Raw genomic sequence first — 18,799 nt, 5'->3', positions numbered from 1 at the left:
AAATGAGGCCCTACCTGGAATAGCATTGATCTAGCCAAAAATGAGGCTCTACCTGGAATAGCATTGATATAGCCAGCAAATGAGGCTCTACCTGGAATAGCATTGATCTAGCCAACAAATGATGCCCTACCTAGAATAGCATTGATCTAGCCAACAAATGAGGCCCTACCTAGAAAAGCATTGATCTAACCAATAAATGAGGCTCTACCTGGAATAGCATTGATCTAGCCAACAAACGAGGCCCTACCTAGAATAGCATTGATCTAGCCAACAAATGAGGCCCTACCTAGAACAGCATTGATCTAGCCAACAAATGAGGCCTTACCAAGAAAAGCATTGATCTAGCCAACAAATGAGGCCCTACCTAGAAAAGCATTGATCTAGCCAACAAATGAGGCTCTACATAGAAAGGCATTGATCTTACTTACAAATGAGGCCCTACCTGGAATAGCATTGATCTAGCCAACAAATGAGGCCTTACCAAGAAAAGCATTGATATAGCCAACAGATGAGGCCCTACCTAGAAAAGCATTAATCTAACCTACAAATGAGGCCCTACCTGGAATAGCATTGATCTAACCAACAAATGAGGTTCTACCTAGAATAACATTGATCTAGCCAACAAATGAGGCCCTACGTAGAAAAGCACTGATCTAGCCAACAAATGAGGCCCTACCTAGAAAGCATTGATCTAGCCAACAAATGAGGCCCTACCTAGAAAAGCATTGATCTAACCAATAAATGAGGCTCTACCTGGAATAGCATTGATCTAGCCAACAAACGAGGCCCTACCTAGAATAGCATTGATCTAGCCAACAAATGAGGCCCTACCTAGAACAGCATTGATCTAGCCAACAAATGAGGCCTTACCAAGAAAAGCATTGATCTAGCCAACAAATGAGGCCCTACCTAGAAAAGCATTGATCTAGCCAACAAATGAGGCTCTACATAGAAAGGCATTGATCTAACTTTCAAATTAGGCCCTACCTGGAATAGCATTGATCTAGCCAACAAATGAGGCCTTACCAAGAAAAGCATTGATCTAGCCAACAGATGAGGCCCTACCTAGAAAAGCATTAATCTAACCTACAAATGAGGCCCTACCTGGAATAGCATTGATCTAACCAACAAATGAGGTTCTACCTAAAATAACATTGATCTAGTCAACAAATGAGGCCCTACGTAGAAAAGCATTGATCTAGCCAACAAATGAGGCCCTACCTAGAAAAGCATTGATCTAGCCAACAAATGAGGCCCTACCTAGAAAAGCATTGATCTAGCCAAATTAAGCTCCAACTAGAATAGTATTGATAGGGACAAAGAATGAGGCTCTGCCAGGAATACAATGTTCAAGTAAAAAAATAAGCCACTGATCTGGTGTTACAAAGTTTTGGCTAGCCAATGTTACAAAATTCTAGCTACAAAATTGATACAGTGGTCTAACTGAATTATTACAAAAATACTTCACGCCCTACCTGGTAGACTGGGTGTCTCCTCCCTCTGCTCCCTCAACCTCCTCATCTGAAACAGCCAACATGCTTATCAGTTAGACATTGTATGTAGCTGTTTTAATATAAATTTTATATTGACTTTTACATAAAAATATTCACATATATATTTCATATTTATATATAGAAACAATGGACTGTGAAGTAGTAAATCATGCTACATTTATATTTTTTTAAATAATTTCTTAAAAAATAAGTAACAAATGTTTATTTAAAATATGAATCAAACTGAAACGGTTTGAAGGATAAGACTGGTTTCATCACAAATATGTGGTTACATGCGCTCCTGTGAAAGAGAAAAACAAGTAATTGTCAAGCAATATGTTCAATATGACTCATGTACTAAGATGTCATTATTTTTAATAACTTTTTTGATTCTGTTTTTGTTTTTTCGCCCTAGATTAGAAACTCTTCTATGCGCTGCTTCCTCAATATTAATGAAGTGTTGGAAAATGCTCATCATAAATAAGAAATGCTATTGGAATATTAATTGCTAAAAATAATGATTTAAGACCTGAAATTAACACAAATTATTGTCATGACAACCTTAAATTCCTGGATATTAAGAGACCTTCACTTGACAATGGTATTAGTACAATCAATAAACATTTATAATTATGTACATGTACATCTATCACCATCTCAACACTATATGAGGAGAAGAATACTGATTTCTCAGCATCTGATCAGCTATAAAACATATCACTTATAAAATATTCGCCAGACATTCTTCCCTTACAATATTTCTATATCACATAAAAGAGTAAATCATCTTTCTTTCGTTGATATCTTTCCAGAGCGGTCAATAATGGCTAGTCTGATTTCTTTCATCTCATAACCAAAAAAAAGCTGGCAGCCAAAATAGAATGTTCTGTTACAAAAAATGTGTTTCCCATGGTTACGTTTAAAACTGCACTCTCACAAATTGACAAATTAAAAAAAAAAATTGTCTTGAAATGAGTCAATTTTTGCGTATATATCTGAAAACCAGTGATATAAGACTACATAAAAAGTAATAATGAATCAGTAGGAATAACTGTAAAATTACACTTATTTATGACATACAGGTAGTGAAAAAATACCAGTAGTAATAATATATGGGTAATAATGACTTAAAATATATAATATACTGTTAGTCAATAACTGTGATAATATACCTGTAGTAATAACATATCAGTAGTAATGCTATACTTGTAGAAATAACAGTAATAACATACCAGTAGTTATGATATACTGGTAGAAATAACTGTATTTACATACCAGTAGTTATGATATACTGGTAGAAATAACTGTAATTACATACCAGTAGTTATGATATACTGGTAGAAATAACTGTATTTACATACCAGTAGTTATGACATACTTGTAGAAATAACTGTATTTACATACCAGTAGTTATGACATACTTGTAGAAATAACTGTAATTACATACCAGTAGTTATGACATACGTGTAGAAATAAATGTAATTACATACCAGTAGATATGCTATACTGGTAGAAATGACTGTAATTACATACCAGTAGTTATGCTATACTGGTAGAAATGACTGTAATTACATACCAGTAGTTATGCTATACTGGTAGAAATGACTGTAATTACATACCAGTAGATATGCTATACTGGTAGAAATGACTGTAATTACATACCAGTAGTTATGCTATACTGGTAGAAATGACTGTAATTACATACCAGTAGATATGCTATACTGGTAGAAAAAACTGTAATTACATACCAGTAGTTATGCTATACTGGTAGAAATGACTGTAATTACATACCAGTAGTAATGCTATACTGGTAGAAAAAACTGTAATTACATACCAGTAGTTATGCTATACTGGTAGAAATGACTGTAATTACATACCAGTAGTAATGCTATACTGGTAGAAATAACTGTAATTACATACCAGTAGTTATGCTATACTGGTAGAAATGACTGTAATTACATACCAGTAGTTATGCTATACTGGTAGAAATAACTGTAGTTACATACCAGTAGTTATGCTATACTGGTAGAAAAACTGTAATTACATACCAGTAGTTATGCTATACTGGTAGAAAAACTGTAATTACATACCAGTAGTTATGCTATACTGGTAGAAATGACTGTAATACCATACCAGTGGTTATGATATACTGGTAGAAATGACTGTAATTACATACCAGTAGTTATGCTTTACTTGTAGAAATAACTGTAATTACATACCAGTAGTTATGATATACTGGTAGAAATGACTGTAATTACATACCAGTAATTATGCTATACTGGTAGAAATGACTGTAATTACATACCAGTGGGGATGCTATACTGGTAGAAATAACTGTAATTACATACCAGTAATTATGATATACTGGTAGAAATGCTTGTAATTACATACCAGTGGTGATGCTATACTGGTAGAAATAACTGTAATTACATACCAGTAATTATGATATACTGGTAGAAATGACTGTAATTACATACCAGTGGTGATGCTATACTGGTAGAAATAACTGTAATTACATACCAGTGGTGATGCTATACTGGAAAAAATAAACATTAAAAAGACAATTGTGTGATGTCAATTCAGGATATGTTGTAACCCTAACCCTTGCATGCTGAATACTGGCTGCAATCAGAGCCCTGCCTGCCTAATTGTATGAAGCCAGAACAGCAACTTTAAGACTCTGTGTACCAAATCATTTGGGATTTGGCATAAGGCTTGGCATTGTCTTGTTACCTTATGCTTGTATTAAACCCACTGGAATACCACATTACAACATTAAGGATTAGAGGTTGTTTCAAAGTAAACAATGGTACACAAAAAGATGCCCTATAGAGCAACATGCATTACATATTTGTAATCAGGATGACTTGGCAATAATGTTTTGCCCCAGAACAAAAAACAACAACAATGAGTCATAGAGACATAAAACAATGAAAATGCATCAACAAATATCTACCGCAGACTGTTATGTCACAACTTGAATGACATTAAGTCAATACCTTGCTGTAATTAAAAGGAAAATATAGATCAAATTCATGCAATGACTCAGTAGGTTTGGGAAAGTGCACAAAACATCCTGCAGAGCTGTAAGGCAATAAGAGATCGAATATTTAAAACCAATAAAGCAACCAGTAAGGCACAGTGTTTTAATCCACAAAGCACATACAACAGTGGGGCAGTGTTTTACCCCACAAAATACTGTTTCTTAAACAAATTGCAGTATGTACAGCGCCATGCAACAGGGCAGTCACAGTTTTTTTACGACAAAGATCAAGATATACAACAGAAGGGCAGCGTTTTCTACCACAAAGAACTGAATGCAACAATAGGGCAGTGTTTTCTGCCACAGCGATAAAAATAAACAAGAGTAGGGCAGTGTTTTCTCCCAAAAAGCACAGAATATAACAATAGGGCAGTGTTTTCTGCCATAGTGAGCAGAAGATAAAAGAGTAGGGCAGTGTTTTCTACCAAAAAGAACATAATATACAACAGCAGGGCAGTGTTTTCACCCACAACAAATAGAATATACAACAGCGGGGCAGTGTTATCTCCCACAAAATACTTATATTATTATACAACATACAGTTCATTCTTTTGTATCACAAACTACTGTACAAACACATTTCTTCTAACCTTCAACATGATAATCCAAAATCTCATCTTCCTCCGAGTCCCCATACTGGGGATCTATGAATACAGGACCCTTTTTCTGAGCTGGCAGGAAAAGAATCATAAATCATTGAACATTCAAACAGAGAGATTTGGATTTCATCTTCACAAAAAGCCCCTAGACAAACCACTTAGATATGGTACAAATGTAGTTGCCATACTTTCAGAATTATTAAAAAGAATCAAACACAGATTAAACAAAATAAACGAAAGGCATGTAATGGTAACAATGTGTATGTTAATTTGCACACCAAGCTTAAAAGTTGTTTGCAAAATTTCAAATTAAACTTGTACTTGGAAACATGCTGTTTTTCTTATATCACTACTAACAAACAATGTAAACAAACCTAGATGACATAGTGCACGAGTTCAAACATACACTTGTTCCACAAGTACACATACAAGTAGTGTTTCACAATTACACAAAAAAGTATTATCTCAAAAGGACACATACAAGTAGTGTTCCTAAAGGACACATACAAGTAGTGTTTCTAAAGGACACATACAAGTAGTATTTCTAAGGACACATACAAGTAGTATTTCTAAGGACACATACAAGTAGTGTTTCTAAAGGACACATACAAGTAGTATTTCTAAGGACACATACAAGTAGTGTTTCTAAGGACACATACAAGTAGTATTTCTAAGGACACATATAAGTAGTATTTCTAAGGACACATACAAGTAGTGTTTCTAAGGACACATACAAGTAGTGTTTCTAAAGGACACATACAAGTAGTGTATCTAAAGGACACATACAAGTAGTATTTCTAAGAACACATACAAGTAGTGTTTCTAAAGGACACATACAAGTAGTGTATCTAAAGGACACATACAAGTAGTGTTTCTAAGGACACATACAAGTAGTGTTTCTAAAGGACACATACAAGTAGTGTTTCTAAGGACACATACAAGTAGTGTTTCTAAAGGACACATACAAGTAGTGTATCTAAAGGACACATACAAGTAGTGTTTCTAAGGACACATACAAGTAGTGTTTCTAAAGGACACATACAAGTAGTATTTCTAAGGACACATACAAGTAGTGTTTCTAAGGACACATACAAGTAGTGTATCTAAAGGACACATACAAGTAGTATTTCTAAGGACACATACAAGTAGTGTTTCAAAAGGACACATACAAGTAGTATTTCTAAGGACACATACAAGTAGTGTTTCTAAAGGACACATACAAGTAGTATTTCTAAGGACACATACAAGTAGTGTTTCTAAGGACACATACAAGTAGTGTTTCTAAGGACACATACAAGTAGTATTTCTAAGGACACATACAAGTAGTGTTTCTAAAGGACACATACAAGTAGTATTTCTAAGGACACATACAAGTAGTGTTTCTAAGGACACATACAAGTAGTATTTCTAAGGACACATACAAGTAGTGTTTCTAAGGACACATACAACTAGTATTTCTAAGGACACATACAAGTAGTGTATCTAAAGGACACATACAAGTAGTGTTTCTAAGGACACATACAAGTAGTGTTTCTAAAGGACACATACAAGTAGTATTTCTAAGGACACATACAAGTAGTGTTTCTAAGGACACATACAAGTAGTATTTCTAAGGACACATACAAGTAGTGTTTCTAAGGACACATACAAGTAGTGTTTCTAAGGACACATACAAGTAGTATTTCTAAGGACACATACAAGTAGTGTTTCTAAAGGACACATACACATAGTGTTTCTAAGGACACATACAAGTAGTATTTCTAAGGACACGTAAGTTATATCTCAAAAGGACACACATAAGTAGTGTTTCACATGTACAAGTACAAGTAATGTCTGAAAAGGACACATACAAGTAGTGCTTCATGAGACATGTACAAGTAGTGTTTAACAAGTACACAAGTAGTGTTTTACAGCTTCACTTATGTAGAACATGATCAAATCAAGTGGATGTTAAGGCTTGTATCTTTTTTACTGCATAAAGGGGCATAACTCTACTATTATTTAAGCCAGAGTGATTTGCATTTATGCTAGACAAGTGCAAGTGCCCTGGGTAACTTGTGTACCATTAATAGCTATAACAGTTCTTGATATGGCCAAATACATCTAAGTGTTAGTGCATGCTGATGCCGTTGTCCTCAAAGACGACCACAAATAAGGCTACCACAATATATTGACCTTTATCTTCTTTGAAGAACAGTGGAGCTATCAAATGACAAAATGAAGAAAAATGCGGAAGGAAATTATGTCTCTTTTCCTTGTATATTACTTTATAATGATCTCCAACCAGGAGTTCTAAATACAGTTCATAGGAAAAGCTACTTCCTATGAAAAATGACTAAATAAGAAACAGCCATAAAAACAGCCATAATTAGTTTCACTGAGATCTGAGAAGAAAAGGACCACATTCATTAATTCTAGAATAACAGGGCTTTTGAACATCAAATTTTGTCAAGTCAAGTGAGATTTTTACCCTCAGAAATGCCATAACAAGAGCAAGAAAAGCCATGGAAAACCACGCTATGCCGTAGCACTTGGTTTTAAAGTTTCAAGAGTGAAGAAAATGTATAAAATTACTTGATCGACATCTGATTTATCACTATCATGTTGGTATTTTGTCTTGTATATTTTCCGCGACCATTTTTTTAACTCTAAGAAAAATAACCTTCTGTACCCCAATTCTTATTACTTCTTTCATATACCTAACCTACGAGACAGCTGAGACATTAATAGTGTTAGTATATAGTATATATATATATTTCACAATTGATATCAGACCAAAACATTGCTGGGTTTCTATATCTTCACTGTGGAGTTCTATTTTGAAGCAATAAATTATATAATCAAAATAATTCTTTTCATCTCAATTTATCATTATTATGTCTATATTTATAAGGTACCATATCTCAATGTTGCGAATATGGAAGTTAAAGCTTTCACACAAAGGCGAGATGGATGGGCCAGACATGCTAGACCTTTAACATATACCACGGTTCCCGGTCTGGATCTAAAAATCCAACTTCAGGCTGCAAGCAGTTAATGAGATTTGCCGATGTCCTGGCGATGCAACGTGTCCGGATTACGGTCAAATGTTTTCATCCTCACCAGAACCACATAATTACTCTATTTTCTTGTATACATAAGATAACCATTTTCTGTAGAAATTGCCTTAGTAAAAGCTTTTCAGAGCATTTTTCCAAAAAGCGCATGGGACATTGTTTACTTAATATTTATTAATTATCTAAGAACCAAATGAAAAAAGTTGCACGTGTTTGTGCGTAACTCATCTGGAATAGGGAGTGCCAGGTGTCCCAAGAATAAAGTTTTCCCGTAAAGAAAAACGAGGCCACACCTTCTGTTCATCAGAAACAAACAAGATAAAATAAGTACAAAAGCCCTCAATTAAGAAAAGCAACTGCCCCTGTTGTCAGCTTATAACTGAGAAAAGTTTTTTTACAATGAACAAGTTAATAAATTTTCCATGAGCAGAGAAGTTCATATCAACTTAATCAGATAAAGTCTCAGAATTTCTCAGATTTTTAGACAAGTGTGACATGTTAAAAGAAGACGTGTGGATATTCTTGAATATCCACGGATATATTGACCTAACATTATTGTCATCAATACAAATAGAGTACTAACGCTTTGTCTGCATTATTGCTTAGTCTACATTATTAGATGGAGATTTACATAATGATCGAGTCGACTGGGAACAAGGACATGAAACAAGAGTGGAAATGAGAGAAAAATGAGCCACGTACAACATTGATTTATACCAAAGTGATCAGGAATGCCATGTCGTAAACTTTCTGCATGCTCGTGGGGATCAAATTCTGTCGTTCCATCATCATCGTCGATGGAAAGCATGCGCGGTAGATGTTCTGATAAAAACAATAGCAAATGTCACAAAGGAACATTTCATTAACATGGAGTGATCAAGTCTATCAAATACAATGACAGAGACTTATAATCATTGTATCTACTCAAACTGACCAAGCACTGCCACACTTCAAGCATCTGTATATAAGAACTACCCTTATCAGTTATGTTTTAACTCTTATACGGTTAGGGCACTGGCTTCTCTCCCAGGTATTGTGGGTTCAACTCTCAGCCTTGGCACTGTCTATTAGGGCATGGGCTTTTAATAGGACATTTACGGTATTCGTAAGATTTCTAGGAAAATGATGAAATTTATTGACAATATTAAACCTTAAAGCCGCCTGGCCTTTCTGGCAGTATGAAAACCATTAGTGATTGGAAAATCTGCTTCAATGCAATGGCAATCAATACTTTCAAGTATTAGAAAGCTATTTTTTTCTGAGGTCTGTTTCAAATAATGAAATGCCAAACATACACATTACAGACAAAAAGTGGTCAGACAAATTTTAATGAGAAGTAAAACAATTTTTTTTTATAATGGACACGGTGGAAAGTCAGAAAACAAACTTTGTGTGCTGTACACTAAAATTGACATGACGCTAAATCGGATTAAGACTGCCCTCGATAAATACCTACTTTGTTGATTAATTAAAAAATATTGAATTCATGTCCATTATGTGACTGGTACAAATCTTTCCATTGGTTTAACAGCTATCGTATGAATACTTATATCTATTATCTCAGAACTCAACAATTAAGGTTTGTAAAAGTTATTAGTTATTTTATCTACTTTTATAAATGAACTGGCATGTACATGTCTGAATACAACTCAGTAATTCTTAGCCTAAAATGTCTTTGTAATAGCGTTACTAACGCTTCTTGGCAAAATAGCTCAGGGGCCGTATTCAATAAGCATCTTAGTAACAATTTTCAACTTAGTGAAAAATAGCCTTTTTTCTAATTTGAATTTTAAGAAAACGAACAATGTTTGTACACCAAAAATATGAAAATAAGCAAGAATATGGTCTGAACAATATATGCATATAAATAAATCTGATGAAAAGTAGCGGGTATTTAAAATAATCAATGTCAAAAATTACGAAATTACGACTAAGTTGAAAATATTCACTAAGACGCTTATTGAATACGGCCCCTGTTTCTATCATGTTTTGAGATATATATTAACATTAGAGCTCTATTTTGAACTCCTCTTGATGTTTTACCATTGGTTTAAACAAATCTTATTATTGAAAGATACATTCATAGTATGCAAGGCCATATATATGCATATATATGCAAAATATAAATCTAGGATTGGATGGACCTTTTACCACTTTTATCATTGTGTCAAGCATTTTCTTCCTCTTTCAAATGAAATTTAGTTTTTTCGAAGTCAGACCCTTTTGAAAATGTGAAAATTAATCTCAAGGTCAAGTAACGTACAGTGGACTTAAAGCTGCACTCTCACAGATTGATCGTTTTGACAACTTTTTTTTTTTTTTGGTCTTGGAACGAGCCAATTTTTGCAAAAATCCATGGAAACCAGTTATATAAGACTGCTGACAAAAAAATCAGACAGCAGATTTTTATATTTAAGTTCAAAAATTGATGTTTTATGCATTTTTCTTAAACTGTTAGTAACGGTTTAAACCATAAAACATTAATTAATTCTGTGAGAGTGCAGCTTTAAAAGCATACTGGCCAATGAAAACACTTCCAATCTTGATTTTAAAATTCAATTTTATTTGGTTACTGAATATGGCCCCAAATATTTTAGCCATATTTTTAGTTATAGAACTAATTTCACATAATGACCCTGCATATTGTTGTAACGAATATTAGCCTACCAAGATTCATGCCATAATGCTGAATATTTTCGTTTACGCAACGCATGAACGTATCGACACAATTTACTATTATTTTAATTAAAACAATTTGATCGAATGAGAATAACCAATTTATATCCATCATCCAAGGACAAACACCAATTATGTATATATATACAAAATTATATAATATCTGTATATTGTCTATCCCTAAATTAGGTCACTTATCTAGGCCTTAGCCAACGGATAATTAACACTGGCTTAAAATCGGATTTTCTTAGAAAGAAATCCCAAGAACTCTGCCATTCTTGATTAATTCAATTGAAAGGCTTATTCATTTGAACTTTGTGCAGACCCTTGAGTAATTAAAGCATCAACCTGATGTATCACCATTGTTGGCTTCTGATAAATTTATCAATCAATGAGTCCACGTTTTGACAGATGTACATGAAGAACTCACAGAAAGGAAGCCGGCCTAGACAATTCCTGTCAAAGTATTAGACAAGAGATTGTAATGGAAATGGTCTTGTGCAGGCTTTTCTCACCAAATCAACAACTCCATGTGAGGGCCAGTACCAGGTTTTAAAAGGGACAGGGTGCTGCAGAAAAGGGACAGGGTACTGCAGAAAAGGGACAGGGTGCTGCAGAAAAGGGACAGGGTACTGCAAAAAAGGGACAGGGTACTGCAGAAAAGGGACAGGTGCTGCAGAAAAGAGACAGGGTACTGCAAAAAAGGGACAGGGTGCTGCAGAAAATGAACAGGGTGCTGCAGAAAAGGGACAGGGTACTGCAGAAAAGGGACAGGTTGCTGCAGAAAAGGGACAGGGTACTGCAGAAAAGGGACAGGGTACTGCAGAAAAGGGACAGGTTGCTGCAGAAAATAAACAGGGTGCTGCATAAAAGGGACAGGGTACTGCAGAAGAGACAGGGTACTGTAGGACAGGGTGCTTCATAAAAAGAACAGGGTGCTGCAGAAAAGGGAAAGTGTCCTGCAGAAAAAGGGCAGGGTGTTTAGGGAGAAAATGGCACATGGTGTTGTATTCACAATCATATTTCAAGACTAAATCTAATCATGTCAAGCATTTCATTCTAAGAAGGCATGAGGGTGCAGATACTGGTCTCTTTGAGAACCCCTATCATTTCTTAATACAGTTACACACTGTCTTGAGCTGGGCACTTGTTTTTGTATTATTTTGGATTGTTGTACTGCTTAAGATGTTTTAATATTGCAAAGGGTTTGTTTTTCGCATATAAAAATCCAACTTTTCAAACCTCATGGCCAAATCAGGTCATTTAAACTAAACAAACATGTGATAAATATAGCCTCACGATGTTAAAGTTCTGTATGGTATTCTAATCAGACGCAAAAGCCATCACTGTCTGCCATAGGTTCTCAATGCCCGGTTTTTATCACCGTGGTAACAAGGGAATAATTCTGTCAACATACATAGCACAAACATGGAGTAATTCATAGATCAGTTTTAGACAAACTAATGTTTTAAAACCAGAAACCCATTGAGGGAAACCTCTCCATCATCCGATTTCATAACAATCATTAGACTGTGTAAATCATCCACCTTTTTTAAGAACTGGGAGACTGGTTCAGGAATTCATCTAAAATTTATCTACTTGGCAACAAATCCCATGTTTAATTACAGAAACTCTATATAAGTAATAGTTACAACACCCATGATCCCGGTTATTGAGATTATAAATGAGGGCTTAGCGAGAGTGTATAATTTCACGAGGGCTGTTGTCGACATTACGATGTTGTACAATGTTGCCGAGAATAACGGTCAATAAAGAGCTACGGAATAAATAAATCAAATTGCAATATATCTGCACAGTAATAACAGATCGTTCAGCCAATTCTTCTTGCTATTGTTCTTGTATGGAAGATAATGCAAAGAGGGAAACATCTAAAAAATGCTACGATATCATATTGCAGTTTTCTGACCTTTCTGAGAATGATCCTACTTGTGCTATCATGATATTTTTGCATTAATAATGGGCTCAATAAACCCAGAATTACATAAAGTATTATACTATGTATAGGACGATAGCATAGATCGGACGTAGGCCGAAAAAGTGGTGAGAAAACGGGTAAAATCCCTTAATACAAAAAATAGGACGATGCGGAAAAATGTAAAAATTGGAGCAGAAAATTTTTTGACTTGAGAAAAACTAATAAAATCCTAATACAATAGAAAGGAGGCAGGCAATTTTTTAGACCAAAATCTGGGGTTAGAAAGTGTGTCCTATGCATAATATAATAGGGTACCTACAGTGAAATCATTAATGTTCGTGGGGCATTAATGTTCATGGTTTTCGTGGGTTGGGTGATCCACGAATTCAAGATCCCACGAAATATAGACCCTTTATTCACTTTTTCAATATTCAAAAGTGTAAGTCAAAAATTTGTAAACATCAGCTATCTTTTACTCAAATATACGGTCCTTCTTCACAGTTTGCAAAATTCTTAATTGGCATTCAATGGCTTTGCCAATCTGTATTTATGATCAGGGTACATCTTCTTTTATGACCTTAATTTCCAATTAAATCGATAATTGACATGGGTATATGCACTAATTGGCATGTAGTACCACTTTAGCGAGTGTCATAAACAGAGTGACGTAGAAGACTGAAATCACGGGCCAGCGCGTGGAGATATTGCAGAAGATCTAGTATGATCGCAGTTTCGATTTTTTTTTCCAAAAATGAAAACCACGAATTCAAGAACCCACGAAATTGTAATTTTTCGGCAAACCACGAAATTTCATGCCAACGATTATAAATGATTTCACAGTATTTGGTTATCATTGTTATTATCATAGTGTCATGTCATAGTTTTTAATTGCTACGTATAAGCCTAGGTCATTATACTTAAATAAATAAAGACAATAACATGTTATTTCTGATATCCTTGAAAATATTCCAATAATCCATCAACAACGCCATTAATTATTTATACTTTTAGAAAGCCCTGACATTGCGTAGAAATATCAGGCTTTCAGTTATTAATTACATCATGTGAACAATGCCACAGCTTTAATTGATAGATCTTTCCAAATACCCTTATGCCATAAAAATAACAATATTTCTCAGATGGAAGTTGTTGGTATTAAATTATTTATCAAACGTTTTGTTTCACATGAAATTCTTATGATCAAGAAAGGGTAGCAATAAATAAGCCCGTTATATTATGAGATAAAAATGCATATCATTTATATATCTTTAAAAGGATCTTTCCTAAAAAAAATATTTATGCCATAATGGTACATTAATATTCTATCATAAAAGAGATGTATATTTTGGTTGTATTATGTTTTTCTCTCTGCAGACAAGAATTCCCGCCAATTGTTTTGATATAATTGTGTACCGGTATGGTTATAAAAGGTTATGTAATTTAAGACTAAAAACTTACATAATTTTGTTTGGAAACAAAACCCCCTTAAACAAGAGCACTTCAACTACATGTAGGGCACGAATGTTGGCTGGCTGTCAATTAAACAAGAGCACTTCAACTACATGTAGGGCAAGAGTGATGGCTGACTGTCTATTAAACAAGAGCACTCCAACTAAATGTTGGGCAAGAGTGTTGGCTGGCTGTCTATAAAACAAGAGCACTTCAACTACATGTAGGGCAAAAGTGTTGGCTGGCTGTCAATTAAACAAGAGCACTTCAACTACATGTAGGGCAAGAGTGTTGGCTGGCTGTCTATAAAACAAGATCACTGCAACTACCATTTCACGTCACATTTTCCAAGTGAACATTAGTCATTATTGCAAAAGAAATTAATGATGGGTCTTGCATCACACTAAGCATACATGTATATCCCACCTTTGAATTCCTCAGTGGTACGTGTTGGTCCTTCCGCTAATGCAGCAAATTAAATCAAATTTATTATATATTTTTATATTTAGACAATATTTTCGTAAAAAGAAATGTACTACTATAATAGAAAAGCATGTTTCTTTTAAGGCCAAGATAAAGATATTCCTTATAATAATCATTATACAGTTGATGGTGATTTACCTTCTTATAGATAAAACAATCTCTTCCATATTATCTTTTTAAATTCAAGAACTCAAAACATAACAACACAACAAAAAAGGAAAAGTTGATAAGAGTAAAAATATGGAAAAAAACTCAACATTTTAAAAGTTTGCATAATAAACATCTACGTAAATTCAGATCCCACTTAAACCACAGTACAACATCCATATTTGGTTAAGAAACCACAAGGATTAGGAACTGAACAAATACTCATTAGTGAGATCAATACCGGAGTAAAGGGTCTCATTCGAGATTTCTATCACTTTATCCTTCACAGCAAAAGTAACTTCCGTCATTGAGTCCTGACTTTTTACCGAACCTATAACCACACCTGACGCTTCCATTGTATTCAACTCTAAATTCTACTGTTATATTTCCATGTTTGCACAGATATCAAATTTTTTGTCTTTTTTTACGATAAATTCTTTGTTAGGCGATATTCCATTTTGTGTTTCACACTTGAAAGCTTTCCATAAATTGTAACCCATAGAGACCAATGCCCGTGTTTCCGGAGAAGAATTTAAAACACAGCATGTATTTATTATCTTTTTCTATAACAAACCATGTGTTTATCTGACACTAGTTCAAATCATACTATGCGTTTTTATTCCCTTTTAGATTAATTAGACAGTTTTTAACAAAACATCCACATTATCAATCCAATTACTGGAGCAGTACTAACACGCCGATCACACTGTCACATGGACCTTCTCCATATTAACTATCAGGCACAACCCTTGGTCTAACTTGTGAATGAGATCACATCACGCCAAGTCCGATGATCAATACCAAGCATACCAGGCTTCGATCGCAATAAAGAAAATGGATTAAAAAATGTGAGACTTGCCTACAGCGGCTAGCTACGTACATAGATGGAATTCAGTCATTAACCTAAAACTGTGAAAAAAACTTGCTAATAGCAGTACTTGGAAACAATACCAAATCAGAGACAACAGCGAGAAAAATGATTACATAGCAACACATGAAACAGCTGCCCGGACATCAAATATACAAATCAAATATACATAGAAATTACATATCTGCGACAATATTCATAAAGCTTCTTAGTGAAACTGTTCAACTTTGTGAACTTTTTGATTTTTTAACAACGAATATTTAAAACTCTCCATTTTTCATTAAATTTATTCATATTCCTTTAATATTTACACCCCTTGCAAATTTCCATGTTTATGATGTAAAAACATTGAAAGTTTTTAACAACAAATATTTAAAACTCTCTCCATTTTTCATCAAATTTATTCATATTCCTTTATTATTTAGACTCCTTGCAATTTTCCATATTTAAAAACATTGAAGGTTTTCTATAAATTCAACTTGTAAAAAACAACATTTTTTCACAATTTCTTTTCTTTAAGATGCTTGAATAACACAGCCCTCGGGCTTATAATGATATTATTTGTAGTTCTACAGATAAATCAGGTTTAACATTCCAGAAACCAACACTTAACTTTTTGTGCAAATTGTAAGTATTTTAATTGCTTGTTCAATATGTCTGTTAAATGTGGACATTTTCCATATTAACGACCTGAGTGGACAAGACTTTGTATATTTGATGTCAAGGTTTTAACACATAAGCATGCACAATACGAGGGTGATGCCCCCTCTAAGTTGAATCTGGTGAAAGGTGCTAAATAATTTTGTTTATTTTTGCGATTTGGAAGCAGTGTTCACTTAAATGGATTTCCAGGTATTAAAAAAGTTAAAATTGACAAAAGATTTGAGTTTTTCTGTTTTATTGAAACCCTATGAAAATGTAGTTTTGAAAAAAGTTAAAACTGAGATTAAAATTGAAAAAAAAAATTGGCCGGGGTTTCACCCTCTTTATCACAAACTAATTCACTACAACATATGTATACCTTTCGATTGTTTGATAATGGTTAAGCCTTTTGCACCACTGTCACTTTTAATTGTCTTTCTTGAATGCACTACAGTCTCTGAAGATTTCATTTCTATGGTCTGTGACCTTTTTGCAGATATTATCACAGAACTATTATTTGAATCTGTCTCCCCCTCAATAGAACTGCTTGAAGGACTTTTATCGCTTTCAGCAGAAGATTTTTCTTCATCTTTTCTTTTAAAAGTTTGCTCTGAAGACAAAGTTTCTTGAACATGTTCTGTTTCTTCTGCTTGTTGCTTTCTGGCCTTTTTCATCGCTTCCCATTCTGCCATTGTGTAGAATTTCTTCTTCTCTTCATATGGTTGTCTGGACAAGTATGGAGAATTATTAGCTTCGTTCTGTCCAAAATTTTGATTCCATTCAGCTGCAGTCATCATAAACTGATAATTATCAGCTGCAACATTCCCTTCGAAATCAAGATATGGGTGTGTGTATTCAGTTTTCTCAGTCTTAGAATGCTTACTCATTTCTGCAGCCTCCTTCAAACTAGCCTGATACTTAGAGATTATATAATAGTTGTCTGTTTCCTCTTCTTCTTCATATTCTTCCCATGATTCCATTGAGGCTGCCATGATGTCAGGCACCTGTTCTGCTTCAATCAATTCTTCCCTCTCAGCAGATTTCATTGTATCTATTGATGACCTTGAAAACATTGAGCTAGCTGAGCTCCATCCAGTTCCAGCAGAGTCCATAGATACTTCCATCACATTGTGTTTTGGTATTATTTGGAATGATTCTAGTGAATCAACAGATGCTTCCATAGCATCGTTATCTCCCTGTAAAGAATCTGTTTCGTATTTTTCTTTCTCCTTTTCATCTTCCAGTGAGTCTGTAGACTTTTCCATTGTTTGATCTTTCATTTCTAATGAGTCACTTGACTTCAACATTATTCCACTTTCCATTAATTCGCTAGAATCAGAAGACTTTTTCATATTTTCTTTAAACTCAAGAGAATCAGTTGATTTCTCCAATATTCCCTCTTTTAAATCACCAGAATCTGCAGACTTTTCCATAACACCTTCTTGGCCAGTTAAAGAGTCAGTGTCAAATTTATCCTTTTCTTCCTTCATTGTTCCTAACTTTTCTCCTAAAGAATCTGAAGATATTTTCATGGCTCCATCACTACTATGTGTACTGTCATGTAATGAATCACCTTCAAAATCTGTACCAAGTCTGGTAGCAGATTCTGATTTTAAAATAGCTGATGTAATTGAGCTCGTCATTTCTGACTTGTCTCCATCCAAAGAATCTGTGTCATCAACAGCATCTCCTCTCACCTTTTTCTTGTTCTCACTTAAACTGTCCTCATCAATTTCATCCTTTCCATCAATAGAATCTCTGTCAATGTCTCGGTCTTTGGGCTTGGTCATGAGCACTTCCCTAGCTGTGATTAATGACTCTGAATAAGAAATATCAGGTTCACTACTGTACTGACTAGGAAGCAATGTACCTGCTTCAAGGATGGAAACAATCTTCTGCGCTTCCCTTTCCAACTCTTCTGCAATATTAAAATCTTGTTCCAGACGTTCAAACTCATTCAATGATGAATGTGATGAAGTGACTGATGTAATACTGATATGGCTTAAACTACTAGCAACAGACATTGAACTTCTTCTGTATTCATCACTCAACACTTCCTTCTCTAGTCTTTCAAATTCTGTCAATGAACTTAAGGAGCCGGACACACTACTTTTTTCACTTGCTTTTCCAATTTCTGGAGGTGAAATAACCTTTGGAGATACTATTTTTTCAATTGAGCTGTCAGAGCTGCCGTGTGCAACTTCTTTCTCTAAGCGCTCAAAGTCAGCAAGGGAGGAAGATATGGAAACATCATCTTTTTCAAGGCTCTTACTCAGAAACTTTGTTTCATCTAAAGAGCCACCAAGACTATCTTTACCTCCACTTCCACTGGTTTCAATAGATCCTGATGATCTTGATTGGTTTATTTCTCTCTCAAGTCTTTCAAATTCTAGTAAAGAAGAGGAAA

At 34.5% G+C, this 18,799-nt stretch overlaps 1 protein-coding gene across 43 annotated transcripts in view; it reads right to left on the bottom strand.

The window, feature by feature from the left end:
* LOC128210139 (ankyrin-2-like) overlaps window positions 1-18,799 on the bottom strand; it is a 183,313-nt gene that overhangs the window by 2,495 nt on the left and 162,019 nt on the right. For 42 of the 43 annotated variants that reach the window (XM_052914398.1, XM_052914431.1, XM_052914485.1 and 39 more), the window contains one exon: window positions 1,476-1,521. In XM_052914398.1, coding sequence (XP_052770358.1) covers window positions 1,476-1,521 — 46 coding nt within the window. Of the gene's footprint in view, window positions 1-1,475; window positions 1,522-4,013; window positions 4,030-18,799 lie in introns of those variants that run through there. The other variant, XM_052914624.1, reaches the window with a different exon arrangement.

The sequence above is a fragment of the Mya arenaria genome, chromosome 2 (genome assembly GCF_026914265.1).
Source record: "Mya arenaria isolate MELC-2E11 chromosome 2, ASM2691426v1".
In the NCBI taxonomy this organism is placed as follows: Eukaryota; Metazoa; Mollusca; class Bivalvia; order Myida; family Myidae; genus Mya; species Mya arenaria.
This window is presented reverse-complemented; position numbering and strand designations above follow the sequence as displayed.